We start from the raw sequence: 26,488 nt of genomic DNA on the forward strand, positions 1-26,488 counted from the left end.
TACGTCAAAAATTGATTATTTTTTTTCTTAAAAAAGATGCATTTTGACGGTTCTATCTTCATGGTTTTTCATGAATAGGCTATTAAAACACATGAAATGGACCATTCACAGTAGTACCGGACAATTGCAGTGTTTCAGCAAAACATTCCTTTCGATGGCTATATCTTTATGGGTTTTTATGAATATGCTATTGATAGTCTTGAAATTTGCCATTGACCATATTTGTCGTTCCAGGACCACCGCAATTCCCCCGGAGGAATCTGTAGTAGGAGCAATTGTAGTATTTCACAGATACATGCCTTTCGACAACTCTATCTTCTTGGATTGTCATTAAGAGGCCATTTTTTAGTCTTGAAATGGACCATTGACCTTTTTACCCTTCTTACAAAGAAGGGTATAGATATCACTTGAAAAACCGACTATCGATCCGAGGCCCGGAGGGCCGAGTGTCATATACCATTCGACTCAGCTCGACGAGATCGGAACATGTCTGTGTGTGTGTGTGTATGTGTGTATGTGTGTATGTGTGTGTGTATGTAACGAATTGAATGCGCTCACGTTTCTCAGCAATCACTCAACCGATTTGGACAAACTTGGCGCCAAATGATAGGTCTTGGGGTCTCATTGAACGCTATTGAACGGTTTTGGAATCGGTGAACCGGTTCCGGAGATATGGCCGGAATAAGATCCGGTGAATATGGGCCTTCACGCTGGATTTAACGGAATACGTATCAAAACCATCATATACCATTCGACTCAGCTTGACGAGATCGAAACAAGTCTGTGTGTGTGTATGTGTGTGTGTATGTGTGTATGTGTGTATGTGTGTATGTGTGTGTAACGAAATGAATGCGCTCACGTTTCTCAGCAACCGCTCAACCGATTTGGACAAACTCGGCGCCAAATGATAGGTCTTGGGGTCCCATTGAACGCTATTGAACGGTTTTGGAATCGGTGAACCGGTTCCGGAGATATGGCTGGAATAAGATCCGGTGAATATGGGCCTTCACGCTGGATTTAACGGAATACGTATCAAAACCATCATATACCATTCGACTCAGCTTGACGAGATCGAAACATGTCTGTGTGTGTGTGTGTATGTGTGTATGTGTGTATGTGTGTATGTGTGTATGTGTGTGTAACGAAATTAATGCGCTCACGTTTCTCAGCAACCGCTCAACCGATTTGGACAAACTCGGCGCCAAATGATAGGTCTTGGGGTCCCATTGAACGCTATTGAACGGTTTTGGAATAGGTGAACCGGTTCCGAAGATATGGCCGGAATAAGATCCAGTGAATATGGGCCTTCACGCTGGATTTAACGGAAAACGTATTAAAACCATCATGCGACACATCAAATTACTACAGAATTCAAAAATAAGATCAATGCAAGTCGTGTTAAGTGTTCCGACCACATTGGACACACTTGGACATGATCCGGGTACCCCGGGGAAGTAGCTTGAATATGAATTGAATTAAAACCCATTAAATCACATTAAAATACGATGATAAGGTGATTGGTAGCCTCACCAAATAGACTACACCCGGATATATTCCGGGTACCCCCAGGCAGTGGCGTAGCGTCACTGGATGACACGGGGTGGGGGGCTTGGTCACTGATAATGACAATAAAATAAATAAACTTGAATAAGTAAGAAGAGTCTGATCACACCATACGTGGATAAATTCGGGTTTTTCACTTTGGGACCACCGGGATGCCCCCTGAGGAACCTTTAGTAGGGTAAAATTGCCGTTTTTTTCTAAGACATAATTTTCTACGGCACTAACTTCATGGTTTTTCATGAATATGCTAATTATAGACTTGAAATGGACCATTGGCCATATTGGCCGTTCCGGGACCACCGGAATGCCTTGTAAGATCCTGCAGCAGGAGACAATTGCAATTTTTCACCGAATAATGCTTTTCGACAACTCTAATCTACATGAATTTTCTTTAATAGGCTATTTAATGTCTTGAAATGGACCATTGATTATATTAGTCACTTCGCTACTATCGGGATGATTCTTGCCACTTCCTTTGAGGCGCCATGAATTCGCCATTATATTCGATTATATTGGCCACTTCGCGACCATCGGGATGATTCTTGCCACTTCCTTTGAGGGGCCAGGAATTCGCCAGTGATGTGGTGAACCTAGTTTTGGAATTCCAAATATCACTTGTATGTAATTATTATAATAGTTGTTTACTGATCATTATTGGCAACAATGTCAGCGTTTCTCGTATCTTGATTGCTGGATCTCTTTTACACACGGCAATTTTGAATTTAACCGTTGGAAGCTTGACCTCAGACCTTAAGCTATTAGATAGTTCTTCATTGTTCGTCTTGCAACCTAATCGCGAATAAAAGTTGGCTCTCATGGCGAACATAAGAGCTATCGACATGATGATGGATTCAAAATTCCTTCCCAGTGTAACGGCAAACGTGCAAAGTTTTAAAAATCCTATCACAGCCATTTATTGACAAATATCAAATCTACTGATGCTGCTTAAAATGTCATACTTTAAAGATTTATTCGGCATCAATAGATTTAAACTCTATCGATAAATTGTTGAGCAATGATTTTTCAAACATTTCCAATTTTCCGTTACTCATTTTACCTACACTGATGCAAAATTTGAAATTTTATTGTGGGCAACACTTTATTCTGCAGTGTGACATAGTAGCCATGATTTTTGTCCTCTATTCTACTTTCCATAAACACCAATCTAGATAGAGCTGGAATTAGGGTGAATCAGCTTTTTTAAACAATAACTTCTCTCGATAATTTTTCGAAAATCATGGCTGCCCCTGACAAATCAACGTCACGATCGACTAGGAGAAGAGTTCCCCTACCCGATGGTGTAGTTTGTTTGTGTAGGCGTGCCTTTAATGCCTAGAAATCAACGAGAGAAGTCATTGTTTATAAAAGCTGTTACGCCCTAATTTTTTCGCCCCCCTCTATCTAGCAATGTTGCCTGCAGAACAGTTGATTCAACAGAATCATAAGACATCAGTGATTTGAATCATTAATAATTTTTGTTCCTTACAGTTATCTTTTTCTATAGTAGAGTGAACTTGTGAATTTTAAGATAGATGTGAACCGAAATTATGGTTTCTCCATAGTAATTCCCATATAAATTTCAAATGGTTTGTGCCCAGTCAGTTTCTCACTAAATGAGTTCAAATTTTGAGGGCTAATCAAGGCCCGATTTGGAACCGTTTGAGCACTGTGGAGAAAAATTTCAAATTTTGCATCAGTCTAATGTGCAGGCATCGTGTTTGGAGTTTAAAAATGCTTGTATGATATTATATAAGAATTTAAATTAAATTTAGTATTCACAACGGGATTAAACAAGCGGGAATCTGTCTATCCATGCGAAAATTGAGAAACTAAATTAAAAAAATAGTTTAATGCGTTTATCGGGTAGTGTTTTCAATGACATCATAACTTCATAAAAATTATTAGATAAAAGATACAAGCATTTTAAAAATTCTCTCACATACTTCACCGCGAACAAGTTTTGTAACCATCATCATTTCGATAGCTCTTTGTTGTCTTTATTTTTATGTTTCCGTAAACATTCGAAACAGACCACGTACAAAACTTCTGTCGAAACTCTACTATAAATACGAAAATACGCCTCTCTGTCGCATTGCTTTTAGTTTTCTATATTTCTACACGCAACTGCCCACAAATGCCCTCACAGCAGCAACTGAGCAGTTTCTCCGAAAGTTTCTTCCTATTATCCATAATTTTTATGGCGCACCGTAATTCTTCCGGTGCCTCCTATAGCTACCGGCGCTCACCTCTATTTACCGCGGTTTTGAATTTCCGCATTGACTGCCGTCTTATTTTTCCGGGGAGGAAGTTGCCAACACCGCTTTTATTTTATTACGCAAAGTTCTAGCTCGTTTAGCGGTTCTCTGCTGCTGCTACTGCTGTTTGGCATCTGCCTGCTTTATTCCCGAGGGGTCCTAAATTGCATTTTATTTATAATTTCTTGACGGAAACGTGAGCGAGGTGAAATGTGAAGGTGGCTTAAATAATGCTGATTAGAGCGTGGCACTATGCAGAGAACCGAATGCTCTCAAGGGCGTAATAATAAAATATGACAAGGTTCAACTTGAAGGTTGGCCCTAGTTGCAGCACGTGGATGCAGCAGGCAGAAGTGGAAAATTTATATTTTTCAACCGCAGCTGCCGTTCAACGAAAGACAGATCAAGGGAAGGAACACCGAGTCCAGTTCATTTTGCTGCTCATCTATCATCTTGCAAATTGCAGTGGCAAAATGGAAATTCGCTTAATATCGCTTTTCGGAGATCCTTCATCTCTACCCCAACCCAGCAAAAACAGTTTCCAATACTGGAACCGGTACGAACATGCATTTCGCCATTGCAGCTTCGTGTTCGGATGATTCTGTCATTTCGGTAAATGCGGACTGAAAAATGATGGAAAATCGATTACCATGCATTTATTTGAATTGGACAGAAATTTCATTGTCAATTTCCTTTATGAGAAATTCCTGAGAAACGCTGATCGATCATGACGCTTTCACTCTTAAAAATATTAGCTAATATTAGCTCGTAGAACTCGCACTAAGCAAACGATTTAAAATGCATCCGGGGAGTGCACCACAGCCACAACTGGATAATGCAGAACAAACAGTCCTACCATGGTTGACTACTGCACCTACTGCATACCGCTCTCAATTATGCATATTAGAAGTCTGGTTTGCATTTGTTATTTTAATGGACTGCCAACCACTTCTTAGCGTCCGAAAGGTTCTGAGGAAGAGTGCACCATCTGCTGGTGGCGTCGTTGCAGTATTATTCATGTGCATTATGCAATAGAAAATTACGCTTCTCGCTTTGAACAGTCTTTTGCCTTTATCCCACCATTTAGTAGCAAAGGATAATAAGTTAATGCTCTTGAATGTTTCTGCTTTTTCTTTCCACTTCCAGATTTAATAGTAGTAGTAGCATCGATGGTTGTGCTGACAGTTGGCTCAAATGGACAAGTGTTCGCCACCAGTGCCATCCGAGGCATCCGGTTTCTGCAGATCCTCCGGATGCTGCACGTGGACCGGCAGGGTGGCACCTGGCGGCTGCTCGGATCCGTCGTTTTCATTCATCGGCAGGTTGGTGGCGATCTTTAGGCATACCTGCAACACAAATCGACCCATTAATCATGCAATTTCTTCTCCCAAATAGGAATTGATAACGACGCTGTACATTGGTTTCCTGGGGCTAATATTTAGCTCGTATTTTGTGTACCTAGCGGAAAAGGACGTCACCGGTCCGGACGGGCGGCAGGACTTTGCCAGCTATGCCGATGCACTGTGGTGGGGCGTCATCACCGTGACGACTATTGGCTACGGCGACACGGTACCGCAGACGTGGATGGGCAAAATAGTGGCGTCCTGTTTCAGCGTGTTTGCAATCTCGTTCTTCGCACTTCCGGCGGTAAGTCTGTCGGTTCTGGTTCCATTTACACCTTTCTTTTCTCATTCCGTTTGTTTTCCTCCGATGTAGGGTATCCTCGGATCCGGCTTTGCGCTCAAAGTTCAACAGAAGCAGCGCCAGAAGCACTTCAACCGCCAGATCCCGGCGGCGGCCATGCTGATCCAGTGTCTCTGGCGGTGCTACGCCGCCGACAAGAGCTTCCACTCGGACGCCACCTGGCAGATCTACGTCAAGTCGGACGACCAGAACACCAACAACTCCAACACCAGCACAGCCCTCCCCGCGCAGCTGGGCAAAGTGAGTGCGTTGTTTAGCGGTGTACGTGTTTGTATGTTAGATGTACGAAAATCGTGCTAGAACCCACTCCCCCTCCTCCACCCAAACTGAATAGTCCCAAAACCATCAGCCCCACGCCACAACTTCTGAGGAACAATAGAAGACAACCTATCTCTCCCTCACAAGGCTGTACCTGCTTGTCTGACCCTATCCCTATAGAGCACTTCCAGGCCAAATAGCGATTGAATTACTGAACCGACCTTCTCCGAGTTGCATGGAACTGTGCAAAATTGCAATAATTAATAGCTAAAATTCAGCCATTTTGAATCTCGCATAAATAAAAAATGGCGTATGGGTCATTCCAGCTCAAGTGGGTACACCATCTGTGGTCGATGTCACCTATTTGAGCCATGCTTGTACAAAACGCTTATTTTGGCATTCTCTTTTGATTTTGCTCTAACGTGCCTAGATCCCTCTCGGCTACAACCCTGGATTTTCGCGATTTAAAAAAAATCATCTTTCAGAAGAGATTACTCTACAACCAAATAAGCTATTCGTGATCTTAGAACGTCAATTTGCAGGTTTTTAATCTAGATTCTTATAAATTTACCAACATTTTGTTTTTGTTATAGTAACTACAGTAAACAGGCTGATTACCGGCAGGTATCCAAATTGTCAAAAAATGGCCTATTTTCACCATGGGCGGGATTTTTTATTTCCTAATATTTTGGGCTCAAATTTTCACCACACTTTGGATTCTCATTATATGGAATCATGACTAGCTCATTTATTTACTTATGTCAATAATTTAATTGTGGTCTTAATAGTGAAAAATACGTTCGTTCAAGGTTGCAAATACTTATTTCAGCTAAAACATTTTTTTTTAGATTATGAAATAATTAGATGCTATATGATCATATTTTGAATTGGTAAGATAAAAGAAGAGGTTGCAAAGAATGTGTTTGACATATTAAACCTATTTATTTTACTTCATTAGAGTCATAATCAGCAATTTTTCACACACTCACTCACTCACTCACTCACTCAGCGATCAGCAAATCGCTGATTGCCACTTATAGAAAGCAAAATTTACAGGTTTTACGTTTCAGAACGCATACTTTCAAACCTCTTCTTGTAAGTTACAAGTAAAACATGCCATCATACCATCTTTTGGTTTTATTATTCGGCAAAACATCATTTTAGCTGAAATGAGTATTTTCAACCTTGCGTTCGTTTATTGTTTATTGTTGTTTATTGTTTATTGTTTATTGTTGTTTTACATCAACAGGCTGGATGAAGCCCCAATGATGTTAGCCTTATCAACTTAAAAAAAATACTTAAATGGTTTCAAATCGGGTCCTGATTAGCATCCCAAAGTTACAACTTATATCTAACCATATGACATATAACAGACTTCGCACAAGCCATTTGAAGTTTACATGTAAATTACTATGAGAAATCTCAACTTTTTGTTCATCATACGCCGATGCCGCAAAGCAGACGCCGTCGCAAAAAACGAGTCCAGTCGACTATAGTGCGAACCAAACCAACACAAACTCAAACCAAACCGCTCCCAATGCGAACCTAACTAAAACGATCTCGAACCAAGCTTCCCGGCCTCGGTTCGAACCAATCTCGGCCAAAGCTTTTACCATGCCACCACCGAAACAAATTCCCCAACGTCAACAACAGAAGCTGTTACCACCAGTTCTGACCGAACAGAATTTCCCCACGTTAGCCCCTACCTCGGCTTCGATTCCCCCATCGGACAGCGGGTCGTTGACTCCCTATACAAGTCAACAACCCCCCGCTAGCGGCGGAGTGGATCGCAAAACTGCTAGTGGTAAGTCCGATGGAAACGAAACAGATTCGTCTGTAGGGTCATCCAGCTCCAGAAGACACCTCCGCACTCGACCACCAGGCAAGAAGCCTCGCGTGAATGACGACTGCGACGACAAGCGAGATGGGAGTAACCAACCGTCCTAATGGCTGAGTTCTCCAGTTACAACCTCGCCACCATCAACATCAACAATATTACGAACGCAACGAAGATTGACGCTCTTCGAACCTTTGTACGAACACTGGAACTGGATATCGTTTTCCTCCAGGAGGTGGAGAATGAGCAACTCTCTATCCCTGGCTTCAACGTTATCTGCAATGTGGACCAAGCAAGGCGGGGAACGGCAATCGCGCTGAAAGACCACATACAATTCTCGCATGTGGGAAGAGCCTGGAAGGTCGTCTCATCGCTTTGAGGGTGCAAAACACGACGATCTGCAACGTATATGTGCCATCGGGGACAGTTGTTCGTGCGGAAAGAGAAAGATTTTTCAACGGCACGATCGCGTACTACCTTCGGTACAACACTCAAAACGTTATCCTCGCTGGAGATTTTAACTGCGTGCTACGTCCGAGCGACTCAACGAGTTCCAACACAAGCCCGGCTCTCCAAGCGACCGTACGGCAGCTACAGCTTCACGATCTGTGGCTGAAATTGTACCCCACAACCCCCGCACCCACGTACATCACACACAATGCGGCATCCAGGCTCGACCGCATGTATGTCAGCGCTGGGCTTTGCGAGCATCTGCGGAGTGCTGCCACGCAAGTATGCTTATTCACGGATCACAAAGCGCTAACAGCGCGCATTTGCCTTCCCCACCTTGGCCGCGAACAAGGACGCGGTTACTGGTCCCTCCGCCCTCACCTCTTAACCGCCGAGAACTTAGAGGAATTCCAAGTGCGATGGCAGTTTTGGACCCGCCAACGGAGAAATTTCCCCAGCTGGATGTGGCTCTCATGCGCGAAGCCAAAAATAAAATCTTTTTTCCGATGGAAGTCAAGTGAAGTTTTCAGGACTTTCAACGCAGAACAACAACGACTCTACGAGCAATTAACACTCGCATATGATGGCTATTACCAGAATCCCACCATGCTGGTGACCATCAACCGCGTAAAAGCACAAATGCTCACGTTGCAGCGGCAATTTTAGCAAAACTTCATCCGCATCAACGAGACGTTTATAGCCGGCGAGAGCATATCCACTTTGTTGGGTGATAGACGACGTAAAAAAACAACCATAACAGGACTGCAGAGGAGAGCAAATACAAGGCTCTCTGGAGATCGAGCAACACATGTTTCGATACTTCAGGGACCTGTATGCGGCGGAAGAGATGAGGCAGGTGGGGGAAGAAATGTTCGAAACTGAGAGAGCAGTACCCGAGAACGACGAAGCCAACGCAGCTCTTATGGCAGAGATCAGCATTGACGAGTTGAAAAACTCCATCCGAACGTCGCAAAAACGTAAATCACCGGGGATCGATGGTTTGCCGGTAGAGTTCTACCTACGAACTTTCGACGTCATCTATCGAGAGCTCTACTTCGTTATTAATGAGACTATGACGAATGAGCTCCCATCTGAATTCGCCGATGGCACTATTGTGTTGGTTAGTTAAATATGAATCTGGTGACCTTTGCGTTGCGTATGCTGATGACATCACGGTGATTGTCACCTCAAAACACACGATCGACCGTATTTATCAGCTATTTGGTAGCTTCGAGATCGTATCCGGGGCAAAGCTAAATCGGCTTAAAACAGTGGCGATCGATGGAGATCCACTGACGATACCAGGGCTGCAGACAAAGGAGAATGTCAAGGTACTGGGCGTTATTTTTACCAACTCAGTGCGACTGATGGTAAAACTAAACTGGGACGCTTTAGTATCGAGGATCTCGCAACTCATGTGGTTGCATAACATGCGCTCCCTTTCCCTGCAGCAGAAAGTGCTACTGCTGAACATCTTCATTACAGCGAAGGTGTGGTACCTCTTGTCTGTTATTCCACCGCAATGTGCTCACACGGCGAAGCTGACATCAACGATGGGGACTTTCCTTTTTTGTGGGCTACCCGCACGAGTCCCAATGCAGCAGTTGGCGCGCAGCAGAGAGCAGGGTGGATTGAAACTGCAACTGCAAAGCACTTCTAGTCAATCGTCACCTGCAGGAGATCGTTTCCCTTCCGTATTATCAGTCCCTTCTCGCCCAAAATATTCCTCCCCCCGCCGATCTTCCTTGCCTAAAACTTCTCTCACAGCAAATTCCCTTATTTCCACACCACATCCAACAAAACCCCTCCAGCGGTCAAATCCATCGTTTCTACTTGGAACAAACTGAGCTACCCAGAGTAGAACGAAACCATCCAGGCATCAATTGGAAAAAGATCTGGATGAACATATCATCGAGAAGGCTATCGTCGAGCCAGCGTACTGATCTCTACCTGCTAGTGAACGAGAAGACAGAGCACCGTAGACTGATGAACGTCATCGGCCGTGCAAACGACCCAAACTGTCAGCACTGTGCGGTAGGAATCGAGACTTTGCAACATAAGTTTTGCGAATGCCCTCGAGTTGCTGCAGCTTGGGCACACATCCAGCGAAAATTGACGACGACGCTCGGCGGCTGGCAGAGGCTGAGCTTCGACGATCTTGTACGGCCAATCTTGGGTAACATGACAACAGCGAGAAGAAATCAAATTTTAAAAACGTTCATTAAGTACATCAACTTTGTCAATGTGAATATTAATACAGTGGTGACCCGATTTTGTCAGCCCCCGATTTTGTCTACCCCCAATTTTGTCAGCCCCCGATTTTGTCAGCTTTTTGACCCGATTTTGTCAGCCTATATGATTCAATTAGTTTTGGTTGAGGTGGACTGTTTTGTACAGTCGTATTCGTATTTTATTGATTGTTTAGCTCAATAATGACATTTTTCGAGAATTAAATGTGCTGTGGTGGCAAAATCAAAGCAGGGGAAGGGGGGTTGAGGGGCTAGTTGAAAATTATGTACGTTATGCATGTGTTTTTTTTCTTTTTTTTTATAGTAAGGTTTAGGAAAGCTTCAAGAAGCCTAGCCTGTAGTGAAGTTGGCACGGTGTGGTATCCACTAGTTGCCTAGTACAGCTCCACTAAAACCCATTCCTTACTGACGGCATTCCAAGTGTCCTCCTCTCGACACATTTTAACGACGAAATTCTCCACGTTAAGGACGGGCATCTCCGTTCGCACTGCCTCGAACCTTGGACAGTCGAAGACCACATGCTCCGGCGTTTCATCGACGTTGCCACACTCCGGACAGAAGTGACGCTGCGTGTCCGAACCGATGCAGGTATTCCCTGAAGCAGCCGTGGCCAGACAGGAACTGCGTTAGGTGGAAATTGACTTCTCCGTGTTTTCTGTTCACCCAGGTCGAAAGAATCGGTATTAGTCTTTGTGTCCATCTACCGTTCTCCGTCGTGTTCCACTCCTGTTGCCACTTAGCCAATGACTCCACTCTCACAACTTTCCGTACTCTTCCGGCTTCTCTCCGCCTGTAGCACTCGCTGTCCTCCGCCAGGGTGATGCCGATTGGGATCATACCGGCGATAACGCATACTGCTTTCGACGAGATGGTTCTGTACGCACTCACGACTCGCATGGCCATGAGCCGGAACGTACTGCTCAGTTTCCTTTGGTTCTGCTTCGTTTCCAGCGCTGGAACCCAGGCTGGACCTCTATATCTCAGTATCGATGATGACACGCTGGCCAGAAGACGCCTCTTGCTACTGCTGGGACCAGCGTTGTTTGGCATGATTCTAGCTATCGCGTTGATGGCCTTCGAAGCCTTCTCACAGGCATATTCGACGTGGCTGTTGAAGTTTAGCCGGTCATCGATCATCACTCTTAGGTATTTTAACACACGCTTCGAGGCTATGGTGTGCTCCCCGACGGTGATTTCTGCCCGCTGTACCGCTTTACAGTTACTGACCAATAACACTTCCGTTTTGTGGTGGGCTATTTGCAGCTTCGCTCCTTTCATCCAGTTACCAATCATGTCGATTGCCTCGGTTGACAACACTTCCACCTCATCCAGCGTCTCGCCTGTTACCGTCAAGACGACGTCGTCCGCAAAGCCAACGATCTCAACTCCTTTGGGCAGTTTCAGCGTTAGCACGCCGTTGTACATCCCATTCCAGAGCGTTGGACCAAGGATGGAGCCTTGTGGAACTCCCGCTGTGATCCTAATCGATCTCAGTCCCATGTCTGTCTCGTAGACCAGAACGGGTTCTGGAAATAACTCCTCAGGATCCTGCACAGGTAGTCAGGGACCCTCATTCTATGCAGTGCTTCGGCGATGGCCTCTCAGCTGGCGCTGTTGAACGCATTCTTGACGTCGATCGTTATCATGGCGCAATATCGATCTCCTCTCCGCTTCTGTTTAGACGCCTTCTCAGCTCTCTCGACCACTGTCCGAATTGCATCCACCGTCGATCTCCCTTTCCGGAATCCGAACTGCCTCTCCGACAATCCGTGCTCACTCTCCGTGTATTTCGTCAGCCTGTTTAGGATGATCCTCTCCAAGAGTTTTCCGAGTGTACCCAGCAGGCATATAGGCCTGTACGATGCTGGATCCCCCGGCGGTTTTTTCTGGTTTCGGCAGCAACACTAGCTTCTGTATCTTCCACCTGTCAGGGAAGTGACCCTCGTTCAGGCATTTCTGCAGCACCATCCTGAACATGTCCGGGGATGACTGGATCGCCGCTTTCAACGCTACTTTGGGGATTCCATCTGGACCGGGAGCTTTCTTCACCTTCAATCCTTTCGCCACTGCTACGAGTTCCTCGTTGGTGACTTCGACGTTATCTCCCTCTCCTTCTCCGTACGGTGTAGGTGGCCAGGTTGTTGGGTCGTGCTTTGGGAAAAGTCCTTCCACGATGACTTTCAGTTTCTCTGGGCACATTTCAGCGGGCATCGTTGGACCTCTGATCTTCGCCATCACGACTCGGTATGCGTCGCCCCAGGGGTTGGCATCAGCGTCTCGACACAGTTCGACTTGCTCTGCTTAATCTCTCGTTTAAGTGCGGCCCAGGCCGCTCGAAACACTTCTCTTCGTTCCTCTCTGTCTGCTTCCGTTCTTGCTCTCTGAACACGTCTTCTGGCTCTGAGACAACTAGCGCGGAGAGTGCTAAGAGCCATGTTCCATCAGTAGACTGGACGCCGTCTGTTATTTGGCTCCAGTTTCCTCGGCATGGTCGTGTCACATGCTCTCACTAACGTTTCTGTCAGCTCGTCCGCATTTAGATCTGCCGGACTCCTGTCCACACGAAGTGCCTCAACGAACAGATCCTTGTCGAAAGCCTTCGTCTTCCACTTTCGGTCACAAGTTCTAGTAGAGCCTATGGCAGAAAATGCAGATCAAAAGAGAATAGTGCGACAGTGGAGAGCAGAACCATGTATTTTGTGAACAATTCCTCGAATTTCGTGGATCGAAATGTTGGTATCGTAGTTTGGGACGATTTTCGCCCATGAGATGAAATGGTCAATTGATTATTTAACCATATTCAATAACTTTATGAAAAAAAAAATGTGTGTTGTGTGTGTGTGTGTGTGTGTGTGTGTGTGTGTGTGTGTGTGTGTGTGTGTGTGTGTGTGTGTGTGTGTGTGTATGTGCGTGTGTGTGTGTGTGTGTGTGTGTGTGTGTGTGTGTGTGTGTGTGTGTGTGTTTTTTTTTTTTTTTTTTTTTTTTTTTTTTTTGGCAAGGAGGAAACCTTCAAAAAGGCCATCGTGCCACCGCTTGACGACTGGGCGCACAGTCGCGGTGACACGGTGTGTGGGATTCTTACCGCACTAAAACCTCCTTAGACGCCTTGCCCTTTTCCCCCGGAACCACTTGTCGTATTACTTCGGAGGGGGCCGTGCATTACGCACCTCACTTTACCTCAGCTAATTGGCGCTTCCAGTTCGCTGATCGTCTCTCCAATTTGTGAGCCATTTATCTCCCAGCGTCACGTTCTACTCGGTTATCCCTGGTGGTGGATACAGCCTACTCTGACGGAGAGTTCTCCTGGCTTCGGCTTTCAGTTCGCACTTGTGTGAGCACATTACTACTTTCTAGTTGGTCTTCCCGCCATTTTCGCTGCAGCGCTGACATGATCTGCGTTACTGCTCTGCTGACGGCGTTAAAGGTGCCCTCCTCTCGACACATTTCTTCGACGACATTCTCCGTGCTAAGGGCGAGCATATCCTCTCGCACATCATCAAATCTAGGACATTCGAAGACCACGTGCTCTGGTGATTCTTCCACATTCCCACACTCCGGACAGAAGGGTGACGTTGTGTGTCCGAACCGATGCAGGTACTTCCTGAAGCAGCCATGACCAGACAGGAACTGCGTCAAGTGGAAGTTGACTTCTCCATGCTTCCTGTTCACCCAGGTCGAAAGAGTCGGTATTAGCCTGTGTGTCCATCTACCGTTCTCTGCTGCATCCCACTCCTGCTGCCACTTAGCCATCGACTCCGTTCTCACCATTTTTCGTACTCCTCTGGTTTCTCTCGTCATATAGCACTCGTAGTCCTCCGCCAAGGTGATGCCGATTGGGATCATACCGGCGATAACGCATACTGCCTCCATCGAAATGGTTCTGTACGCACTCACGACTCGCATGGTGTGTGTGTGTGTGTGTGTGTGTGTGTGTGTGTGTGTGTGTGTGTGTGTGTGTGTGTGTGTGTGTGTGTGTGTGTGTGTGTGTGTGTGTGTATGTGTGTGTATGTGTGTGTGTGTGTGCGTGTGTGTGTGTGTGCGTGTGTGTGTGTGTGTGTGTGCGTGTGTGTTTGTGTGTCAAAATCTTCAACCCCCCCCCCCCCTTCCACACCATCAATGTAAGAATGTCTTTCCTTATATGACACTTACGAAAAGTTTGAAATTCCAGCTCCCCCCGCCCCCCTAAATGGGCTCGTATATATTGAATGATTCCTAAAACATAAATCTTGCATTATCAAACAGCATTTAAAGATATTATGTTAAAAAATTAAGCGAAAAAAAATGTCCCGATTTTGTCAGTGTCCCGTTTTTGTCAGCCCTAAATTCATCAGGGGGCTGACAAAAACGGGGCATTACTGTAATAGAATCGATGTAGGCGAGCTAGATTTCATTTTGACTCTAGAAGATTGATATATTTTTTAAATATCTTGAATATGTTATTTAAGACCTAAATAAACAATATTTTACAAAAAAAAAAAAAATTAGACTCATGATGTTCTGCTCAGTAAGCAAAACCGGTTGTTTTAAGGCCACCGAGCCCCTCATATCACATTATAGCGTTACTCAAGTTGTTATAACTATTCAAATCCGGCACCGATGACAACGAAAAGTTTTACAACATACACGATACAAGCGATCTTACCATGCATTTTTAATATGAAAGGACCTGGGACCACGTTTTTCTGCTCAGTAAGCAAGCCACTGCAACCGACGATCTTTGAAATCCTAAAACTAAAAGCTACGAAAGAGGCCTTCATTTCACGCGACGTTAAATGTTTCGATTTTCTCCTTACGCATGGTTCAGGCAATCATAACAAGCTATGACCGACGTGACGATTGTTTAAGACCTGGTTAAACAAGCTATTCAAATAAAATTACGTTCTCGAATTTCACTTGGCATGTAATGAACAACAGAAATACGCGATCATTCATATTTTCAGCGGTTGGTGGTTAATTTTAAATATACTAACGGTACTGCCTGCGACTACGACGGCGATTACGACAGCGACTACGACGGCGCCTACGACAACGACAACAGCGAATTTGTAACTTACCATTTGTCTAGGATAAACACCTTTGCCCAGCACCTCCACTGGTTCTTCATGTCCGCTATCTGTCACTGTCCCCCATCTGGGAGGAGGGTCCCATCTAGTGCTTTCCCGAGGAACCGTTCACGGCCACCAGCTACTGCCCGTCCAGTCTTGGGCGTATCCAGCGAGGCATCCCTTAGATTATTTGCAATCTCCGACACTCAATGCAAATCGTAGGCACACTTACGCTAGTTACAAAAAAAACACACCCGTGCAAAGAAACGCATCAAATAAACATCACTCTCGCGAAAGCACACCTGTCGTCGTCGAACGGCAAAAAAAAGGAATCGGTGGGTTTAGAACAAATGTCCAACATAATAATTAATAATTTCAGGCAAAAATCGTTGCAATCCTCAATTGCAACGATTAATTCCCTTTATACTTAGATAAGATTTAGTTTTAGTTTTTAGTTTAAAGATATCAATTGTTATACTGACATGCAGGTTTAAAAAACCTGTTTAAAATACTGAATTGCCAAGACAGGAACAATGTAAAAATACAGGGCAGACTCGATTATCCGGAGTCTTGAAAAAAAATTCACTCCGGATAATCAAGCCCTGGATAATCGAGCGATCAAAAAAAAAATATTTTTGGTCTTATGTTCTCATTTAATGCTTTTAGTGGTCCCATTGAACGCTATTGAAGGATTATAGAATCGGACCACTGGTTTTGTAGATATGGCCGGATCAAATTCCGGCATTTATGGGTCATGAGGCTAAATTCTACTTGAAAGGAACAAGACCCATTAAGCGACACATCAAATTAAATCAAAATTTGATATCAAGATCAATGGTGACAAAAACTAAGTACCTTGGACCATATTGGCTACTTCTGGGCAAGTTCCGGGTGCCTCCGGAAAAGTGGCCACAACCAGACTTGAATAAAAACCTATCATGCGACACATCAGATTATATCAAAATTCGATAACCAGATCAATGGTGGAAAAAATTAAGTACCTTGGACCATATTGGCCACTTCCGGACAAGTTCCAGGTGCCCCGGGAAAGTGACCAGAAACGGACTTGGATAATAACCTATCATGAGGCACATTAAAAAACATCAAAATTCGATAAGAATATCAATGGAATTGAACCCATGGACCATCCACTTGAGAAGCGAACGTGTAGCCAACCACGCCATGGGACCCCTCAACTTGAGAAAAATCGTAGTTTCGCGACTCTCACGAGTGTGTAGAGACAAAGTTGAGCTTGACTAAAAATCACGGCTACCGTGAACTACAAAATAAGATAAGAAAATTGATATAAATTTTCAGGTATGAGGCCACCAAAAGACCAATTCTCACGATGTAATAAAATGTAATTTTCGTGTTTACAATAGCTCGAGATCCTGAGCAGATAGAAGTTACTGTCTTCGGCAAACTTGTTCAGGGTGTCAAGTAGTTTTGGCTGGTGGACAGTAGTTCAGAATCTTCTCACTATACGGCACTAGTATAAACGTGAAATTCTCATATAAAATATCTTGAGATCCTGACCAGATAGAAAGTTACTGTCTTAAGCAAAGCTGTTCAGGAGATCATAGCTTTTTTGCTGATTAACAGTAATTCAAAATCTTCTCACTAAGTTCTCGCATGTGATACATCACTAGATCCTGACGAGATAAAGAATAAATGTCTTTGGCAAAGTTTTTCAGGAAGTCAAGATCTTTCTTCGTTGGTGGACAGTTGTTCAGAATTTTCACTCTACTCGGTGCTAGTATACACATGCAATTCTCGCATATACAATAGCTCGAGATCCTGAGCAGATAGAAAGTTACTGTTTTGGGCAAACTTGTTCAGGGGGTCAAGACTTTTTGGCTGGTGGACAGTAGCCTAGAAATTTTTCATCACATGGCGCTAGTAAACGTGTACAATTCTCGCGTATGCTAAGCTCGAGATTCTGAACAGGTAGAAAATTACTGTCTTCGAAAAAGTTGTCCATGAGGTCAATGCCTATTGCTTGGTGCACAAAAGTTCAGAATTTTCACACTACGTGGCGCTAGTATACACGCGAAATTCTCGCATGTAAAATATCTCGAGATTCTGATCAGATAGATTTCTCTAGTGGACAGTAGTTCAAAATTTTCTCACTACGTAGCGCTAGAATACACGTGAAATTCTTGCATGTGGTTTGTTTCGAGATCCTGTCCAGATAGAAAGTTACTGTCTTCGACAAAGTTGTTCAGGAGGTCAAAGCATTTTTGGCTGGTAAACACTGTGTACACTTCTCGCATATGCTATATCTCGAGATCCTAATCAGATAGAAAGTTACTGTCTGCAACAAAGTTATTCAGGAGGTCAAAGTCTTTTGGCTGGTAAACAAAAGTTTAGAATTTTCTCATAAACTATAGGCCTGAACAACTTTGTTCAAGACAGTAACTTTCTATCAGGTCAAGAACGTGAGATATTTTAAATGCGAGAATTTCACATGTATACTAGCATCATGAAGTGAATAAAATCTGAACCACTGTCCACCAACCAAAAGACCTTGACCTCCTGAACAACTTTCTATCTGATCAGGGTCTCGAGATATAGCATATGCGAGAAGTGTATATGTATACTAAAGCCACGTGGTGAGAAAATTATTAACTACTGTTTATCAGCCAAAAAGTCTTGACCCCCTTAGCAACTTTGCCAAAGACAGCAACTTTCCTAGCTGATCAAGATCTCGAGCTATTGAATATGGGAGAAAAGCACGTATATACTAGCACCGCATAGTGAAAAAATTCTAAACTATTGTCACCCAAAAAAAAGATCTTGACTTCCTGAAAAACTTTGCCGAATACATTTACTTTCTATCTTGTCAGGATCTAGAGATATTTTATATGCAAGAGTTTCACAGCTATAGTAGCGCCGCAAAGTGAGAAAACTCTGAACTACTGTCCACCTGTGAAAAAGCCTTGACATCCTGAACAACTATGCCGAAGACAGTACCTTTCTATAATCAAGATATTTTATATGAGAATTTCACGTGTATACTAGCGTCGCGTAGTGAGCAAATTCTGAACTATTGAGCACCAAGCAAAGCTTTGATCTCCTGAAAAACTTTGTGAAAGACAGTAACTTTTTATCTGGTCAGGATCTCGAGATATATCACATGCGAGAATTTCACATGTATATTAGCGCTACGTAGTGAGAAAATTCTGAACTACTGTCCGCCAGCGACAAGGCTATGATCTCCTCAACAACTTTGTCGGAGACAACTAACTTTCTATCTGGTCAGGATCTTGATATATTCCATGTTGTAATCAGTTAAGTTAAATCCCACGTAGTATAGTCACAGTTTACGCGGTTTTCATTTACATATTCCCTATTATCCGCATTTTTTAGGTGTTTACTGTAATCAAAGTTAAGCTTGTTTAGATCAAAACGAGTTTTTTGAGGAATACTCGTTGGTTTCAGATCGATTGGTAACTCAGCAACAAAATGGCAATGGAAACCCTGTGTGTGTTGTATAAAGTACAACAGCGCGAGTAACGGAGGGTTAAAGGCCCTTTGGTACATTTTTTTTTACGGATCTTCAAAAATTTTGTTCGGTTGCCGTAAGACCGCCCCCCCCCCTGAAACGTGACGTAATTAGTGAACGGAACATCATGGGATTCAGTTTTTGTATGTTGTTGTGGCACATGATATGTTTGATTCCTTTCAAGTCAAAGGTAATCCAAAACCCCTTAACGCCGGATTTTGTAACAAAGGCACACAAACACTTAAATATAGTCATTTCCCGATCTTGTCAGAATGAGACGAACGATGTATGTTACTCGTCCTTGGAACGAAAGTCGGTTTTCCAAGCGGTTTATGAAAAATAATTTGCAATATAGGTAAAAAAAATATGAATCCGGATAATCGAGCCATTTTCTCCGGATAATCGAGTCCCGGATAATCGAGCCTCCGGTTAATCGAGCCTCTGGATCAGTGTTCGGAAAATCATTCTCAAATCTCATTCATTGAGCCTCCCTGCGAGAATAAACTCGCGTACGAATGCGGCAAACAAAATTCACGCTTGAGATTATCATGCATATTCACGCACTCACACTCACAACGCCGAAAAATCATTCCAGCTTTAAACTCATAAAAACCACTCAAACGTCAATTGATATCATGCCTATGCATGTTGTGTTAGTTTTCCAACCCCTGATGCGCAAACAATAGGAATAATAATGAATAACGCCAAAATATAAAGCTATGAATTTTTGAACCTGAAAACACATCAGTGAATTTTGCGACGTTGAATTTTGCAAGGCAAAACTCATAGACGCATAAACTCATGCATGAGATTTGAATTTTTGAGTTTTTCCGAACACTGCTTCAGATAATCGAGTCCGGCCTGTACTTAGATATATATCATAACAATTAAGGCTGGTAAGTTACTGTAGTAACTGGAGCACGTTAAATCTTCTGTTGCTCGCAAACATGATGAATCATGTTTTCTTTCTCGATTCTAAAACTTCTCGGAAAGCGAGAAAACCACCACTCACACACGTATAACCGTCCGGGAGGCAGAGTGCCAGCGCTAATCCGGCAAATGGGGTTGACGGCGACTCTGTAGCTCTTTACTCCTATGAGAAAATCCATAAGCAAACGTCAGACTCTCTCATAGTCAGTTACTCATGCCGGCGAAAAACAGAAGACAACTTTCGACAAAGCGCATCACGGGAGAGATGAAAGTCGAAAACAGATGCAACTCTGTTGAATGTTCTATGCAGTCCGCAAATCGCACCGTATGCTCCATAATGTGTGCGACGTAGAGGCAGTCTTAGCATAAAGCTGGGTTTAGACAGGGCAACTCAATTGATCAAGCTGAAAAAAGTTGAACCAGGCAAGTCAAATGATCAACTCAGTTGAATTCAATTGGCTTGAAAAGTTGAGCCTGGTTCAACTTTTTTCAATTCAAGTGAGTTGATCAAGTAAATTGAATGGCATGGTTTACACGTTCAATTCGCATTCAAGTCAGTTGAATTAAACTGACTTGATCAATTGACTTGCCCTGTTTAAACCCAGCTTAAAGGTTATTACGAAGCAATCGGGGTTGAACATTTAGGTCAATTTGCCTCAGGATAGCCTCAAAATCTGTCTTTCCTTGTAGGATATTGGCCACGGTTAGGGCTCTGCTTGTGTCTCTTCTAGTCCGGAGAAGTTCTAGGTTGATAAGTTGACACCGGCTTTCGTAGCTGGGTAATCGAAACGGATCATTCCAAGCCCATCTACTCAACGCAGATTCAATTCTCTCGGCATCGTTGTTGTTGTTTGGGTTCCAAACCGCTGAACAATACTCAAGCGTCGATCGAACAAGCGAACAATAGAGAGATATTAGACAGTAGATATGAACCCTACAGTTCTTGACGCCGTATCAACAACATATGCAATGTGTTGCTTGACTGAAAGCTGCGAATCCAAGATCACACCCAAGTCCTTCACCTGATTCACAGTGGGATTGTCTACCCAAGCAGGTTATAGCGAAATATTATCGGTTGTTATTTTCGTGAGAACGTAATAGCGGAGCATTTGGCTGGGTTCACTACCATTCTGATTAACATGCACCAACTAGCGAATACATTCAGCTAACGTTGAAGAAAGTGACAGTCAGCAATGGGCAGATTCATAGGAAGATTTTGAGGTCATCTGCATATGATAACCGAGGAGCTTCGATGACCAGTTGCACGTCGTTGAAGTACAGTATAAAAATTAACGGTCCCATGTGACCTCCCTGAGGTATACCTGATGTGGCGAAGAAGCTAGCTGATCTGCAATCTCCTATGGCAACCTTTAGTTGTCGACCGGTAAGATATGATCGTAACCAACTCAGAAGATTACCGCATACACCGAGCCTGCCGAGTTTAGCAATCTCAATAGCATGCAATAGGTCTGAATAAATAACGTCCGTTTGAACCCGATCCGCCCTGCTTTCGGTTATATACGATGTGAGACACAGCAGATTGGTGGTTGTAGAGCGGCCAACAGTAAACCCATGTTGATCAGCACTCAAATACTGCTTGCAATGGGACAGCAACGATTCCATAATCACTAGCTCGAATAGCTTCGAAACTGCCCTTAAGGGGAAGCTCACCGCTCCGAAAAAAATAATTACGTTTTGATTTTTCTAAAAATATTGGAAAAAGATATCAAAATTCTAAGAAAATCACATATTTTTTAATTTTTCAAAGAAAATTCACGTGCAAAAACATTTTTATAAGTCATTATGGCATAAAGTTGGACTCAAAAAACCACAAAACATCAACTTTTCGGTTTTTCTGAGAGTCCCATTTTTTTCATGATGGGATAGAAAAAATGTTTTTGCATGTAATTTTTGACAAAAATCTAAGGAAGAAACTAATTTTATTGGATTTTTGATAATTTTTCCCAATATTTTTAGAAAAACAAAAACGTACCGAAAATATTTTTTTATTTTTGGGCCGGTGAGCTTCCCCTTAACGATGTAATTCTTCGATAGTTATCCACAACTCGTTTCCTTCCTTTTTTTGTGGACGGGAAACATGTGCGCAAATTTCCAGCAATATGCAAATATACCACTGGAGAGCGACATTCGGAACAGGCGAAGAAGCGGAATTAACAAGCTAGCAATACGTCTCTTCAAAAATACAGATGGAACTCCATCAGGTCCAGGATTGAAGGATGACTTGAGCAGAGTCACGGCCTTAGAAATCATCTCAGCATTAACATCAATTGAACCCAGCGTTTGATCATTTACTGGAACGTTCCTGGCAGCCAGGTTAATATGGTCGTCAGTGAATACACTGGCAAACTTTCCTATGGGATACAGCCAAATCGTTGTGCTCAAAACTACCTCTCACTCATCTGGTCATATCTCAAAAACTGTTTGTCCAAATCATTTGCCCTTGGAAACACATCAAGTAGAAGAGTTTTTCAAAGGGTGCTGAAAATTTGTGCCCAAAATATTAAGAAATAAAAAATCCCACCCATGGTGAAAATAGCCCATTTTTTGACAATTTGAATACGTGCCAGTAATCAGCCTGTTTACTGTAGTTACTATAACAAAAACAAAATTTGGGTAAATTTATAAGAATCTAGATAAGAAAAAACCATCAAATTGACGTTCTAAGACCACGAATAGCTTATTTGGTTGTAAAGTAATCTCTTCTGAAAGATGATTTTTTTTTTGAATCTCGAAAATCCAGGGTTGTCGCCAAAAGAGATCTAGGCACTTCAGAGAAAAATCTAAAAAGTCATTTGTTCAGAATGCCAGAATAAGCGTTTTGGCCAAGTTTGGCTCAAATAGGTGACATCGACTACTTGAGCTGGAATGACCCGTATTCGATATTTTTCAACTACCCATAATGCAGCATTTCCCGCCCAAAACGCAAACCGGTTGGGCATAAGATATTTTTTTTTGCGAGAGTAAAAATGGCTGAATTTTCGGCTCAAATTCGAATGATTGACAATAACAAACAATGATGCAAAGTTTCATGTCAATTGGAGATGGTCGCTTCAGATCGTTTCGTCATTTGGCGTGGAGCTGCTAACCTACTACCTTCGCTGTACTTTTGCTTCAAACACCGACACAAATCCATGCCCTGAAACCGGTTTAAGCTAGAGACATCCTCGATGCACGCTAGACTGGTTCAAACTGGCCAAGAAACTTTCGCTTTCTGCAGGTACTTCAACAAGCTTTGAACCAGCCTAGCGTGCATATACGTACGTACCGGACGAGGATCGTGCATACAAATAGCGATTTTTTGCCGAATGTTGAATGTTCTTAGTGTAGCACCCTAGCCAGCTTGTATGCTTCTTTGGTGTATCTCGGTCGGGATTCACTTGCCTGCCCCATTTCCACCATTTCCACCAAACGTACAAAAACACACTTACCTACATATTCACTCACTTACATGGGCAGGGCATTGTATCGAAATTCCACTTCATTAGAGCAGATGAAAACGAGCCAGCTGCTCGTTGTTGGTACAATTTGAACTCGGCACGTTCGTTCCCCGCAAATCTCGTGTCCCGGATTTGTTTTTTTTTTCGTTTTCCACATTACCCGCTGTTTTTCCTCCAGTTCGTTTGTTCCGGAAAAATTCTACGGCAGCCGCTCAGCTGAGGTTTGAAGAACAGCGTGTGAATAATGTATGATCAAAGACTTCGGTACGAATTATTTTAATGGAAATTCATAATGGATAAACATGCGAAATGAATTAATTCTGGGATGAACGAATAATTTCGACAATTCATAATTTGCGACGCGGTAGAGCAACATAGATTTAAAATCTCGCTAGGTATTTTTCAAATAATTCAAGCGTAACTATTCAAATCGACGTATCTTATTTTGCAAACAATCACTTCAATCGACGATTTGTGGCAACTGCTAGCTCACTTACAAAAACTAACAACACCATCTAGTAGGGAGAAAATACCCCTACCTAATGATGGTGTTTGTTTGCGTGGGTGAGTTATCAGTTAAGACAAATCGTCGATTGAAGTGATTGTTCACAAAAGCGGATACGTCGATTTGAATAGTTACTCTTGAATTATACTTCCTATTTGATTAACATTCACATCAATTACTCTTTCCAACTCGATATTGAAGTGAGTAAGGGTGTACATAAGGGTGGGCCAACTTTACAACCCCCTGTGCTCCACTGCTCTTTCCATGCGCATTGAGGTCCTCAACAACGGTGCAAAATTTGAACGAATATGTTTATAATCTCGATTTGCGGGAGAATCCAAATTAAAGGTGAGAAAATTTTATTTCGTGGTATTGTTGTTCATTAATAGTTTGTTGAATTTTTTAATTTTTTGTTGATTTCATAGAAAAAATAATTTCAGTTTCAAGTTAGAAAAACACACAAACAATATTTGTAGTGGTTGAGCCTTGCAGCCAGCTAAAACCAAAGAAAATTTGATATTTTTTTTTGTTAATTACTTTATTTGTACAGGCTCAATTGAATAAACTTTACAGAGCCAAGTTATCATTTTCTTTATACATTATAAATGTCTTAAATCTAAAATTAAAGGATTTGAACCGATTTCTTCTCGAAGTTAGTGGATGACAATTGTTTGGATCGGGAGAGGGAAAAGGAGATTTTGAATTTGATTTATAATTAAAAAATTTCACTATTTCTAAAACATATGCTTAATCCTATCGACGTTATATCACATTTGTAATTATCCAATTATTACAGAAACAAATCTACCAAAAAACACACACACATACACAATACAAACTAAACACAAAGTTAATCAAACTTACAATCTATGGTTAATATTCTTCAAGAAAACATATATTAGTTGCATAAACTCCAGATCGCGTCTAGCCCAAATATCCCGAACTGGAACATTAGGTTGTCTACCTCGAGCCCGAAGGGAATCGTACAACTCGGATCTGACTCCACGGTGCTCAGCACATGACCAAATAATGTGATCTGCGTCCTGGTAGCCTTGTCCACATTCACAGAGATTGCTGTCCCCCAGTCCAACGCGGAACAAGTGGGAGTTTAACCAATAGTGATTCGTACACGAATACCAAAGACCCAACGACTGCGAATACGAGGAAGTCTTTGAATACAAATTAGCAGACTACGAAAAAATCAAACATAAATTAAACAGCGTCAATTGGCAAATAATTCTAAGGAATGAAGGAAAGGTCGAAACTGCTGTAGACATCTTCTACCAAATTTTATCAGGAATAATTTTGGAAGAAATACCTTTGAAGAAAAAAAGACGCTACAGAAGCACAAAAAATCCAGTCTGGTATAACAGACAAATAAAAAACTTAAAAAATCGAAAACAGAAAGCACATAAACATTACAAAAAACACAATAATAGTGAAAATTTGGCTTATGCGATCATCTAGAAAATTTGGGACTTATGCGATCAACTAGATTTAGCCATCAGTAATGCATTTGAAGAATTTAATTCAAAAACTGAACTTGAAATAAAGTCCTGCCCAAAGAACTTCTTTAATTACGTAAAAACCAAATTAAAATCTGACAATTTTCCATCAATAATGCATCTTGACGAACGTGTCGGGGATAGCTCGGAAAAAAATTGTAAGCTTTTTGCAATTTTTTTTCAAGAAATCTATACGACATTTTCCGATGAAGATCGCGACCGCGATTATTTTGCATTTCATCCAGAATTTTCAAGGGACATTGGCGTCAATCAACTTCCAGTGCAGGATATTTTGCAGGCTTTAAAGAATTTAGACGCCTCAAAAGGTCCTGGACCTGACGGAATTCCTCCAGTATTTTTAAAAAGTCTAGCAATGGAACTCACTGCTCCATTGTTTTGGCTTTTTAATATGTCACTGGAATCCGGAACCTTCCCAAAAATATGGAAAAGCTCATTTTTAGTACCTATTTTTAAATCTGGCCGAAAATCTGACGTACGTAATTATCGTGGAATAGCCATTATCTCTTGCATTCCAAAGCTTTTCGAGGCAATTGTAAATGAAAAATTATTTCTTCAAACCAAAAATAGAATTACTGACATGCAACACGGCTTCTTTAAAGGACGTTCGACCTCGACAAATTTACTTGAATTTATAGACTATTCATTAAATGCAATGGATAATGGAAACCACGTAGAAGCTCTCTATACAGACTTTAGCAAGGCATTTGACCGAATTGACATACCAATTCTTCTTTTCAAATTGAAAAAAATTGGAATTGAGCCAGGACTCCTGAAATGGCTTGAATCATATTTAACTAACCGCCAACAAATAATTAAATTCATCGGAAAGAAATCGACCCCAATTCAAGTCACCTCAGGAGTCCCGCAAGGCTCTCATCTGGGACCTCTTCTTTTTATTCTGTACGTAAACGACATTTCCTTCATTCTCAAAAAAATAAAATTGCTAATCTATGCCGACGACATGAAGCTCTTTTTGGAAATAAAAAATGATGAAGACATCAATATATTCCAGAGTGAAACACACATATTCTACACATGGTGTAAAAAAAGCCTATTAGAACTGAATGTAAAAAAATGCAACTTAATATCATTTAGCAGAAAAAGAACACCATCAAACATTTCAATTGCATTAGGAAATCAGAATGTAGAAAAATGTGAAAGAGTCAGGGATTTAGGGATTATCTTAGACTCCAAACTAACTTT

The 26,488-nt window shown here is 42.3% G+C and overlaps 2 protein-coding genes across 3 annotated transcripts in view; both read left to right on the forward strand.

Moving 5' to 3' along the window:
• Positions 1-26,488, forward strand: part of LOC135703833 (potassium voltage-gated channel subfamily KQT member 1-like) — a 745,326-nt gene that overhangs the window by 657,841 nt on the left and 60,997 nt on the right. For both annotated transcript variants that reach the window (XM_065225170.1, XM_065225162.1), the window contains 3 exons: positions 4,965-5,140; positions 5,214-5,465; positions 5,535-5,762. In XM_065225170.1, coding sequence (XP_065081242.1) covers positions 4,965-5,140; positions 5,214-5,465; positions 5,535-5,762 — 656 coding nt within the window. The remainder of the gene's footprint in view (positions 1-4,964; positions 5,141-5,213; positions 5,466-5,534; positions 5,763-26,488) is intronic.
• Positions 1-26,488, forward strand: part of LOC135703351 (uncharacterized) — a 416,348-nt gene that overhangs the window by 119,085 nt on the left and 270,775 nt on the right. The gene's annotated exons all lie outside the window — the stretch shown is intronic.

The sequence above is a fragment of the Ochlerotatus camptorhynchus genome, unplaced genomic scaffold, assembly GCF_037179485.1.
Source record: "Ochlerotatus camptorhynchus isolate MF236.1 unplaced genomic scaffold, CSIRO-AGI_Acam_v1.1 ptg000021l, whole genome shotgun sequence".
NCBI classification, from domain to species: Eukaryota; Metazoa; Arthropoda; class Insecta; order Diptera; family Culicidae; genus Ochlerotatus; species Ochlerotatus camptorhynchus.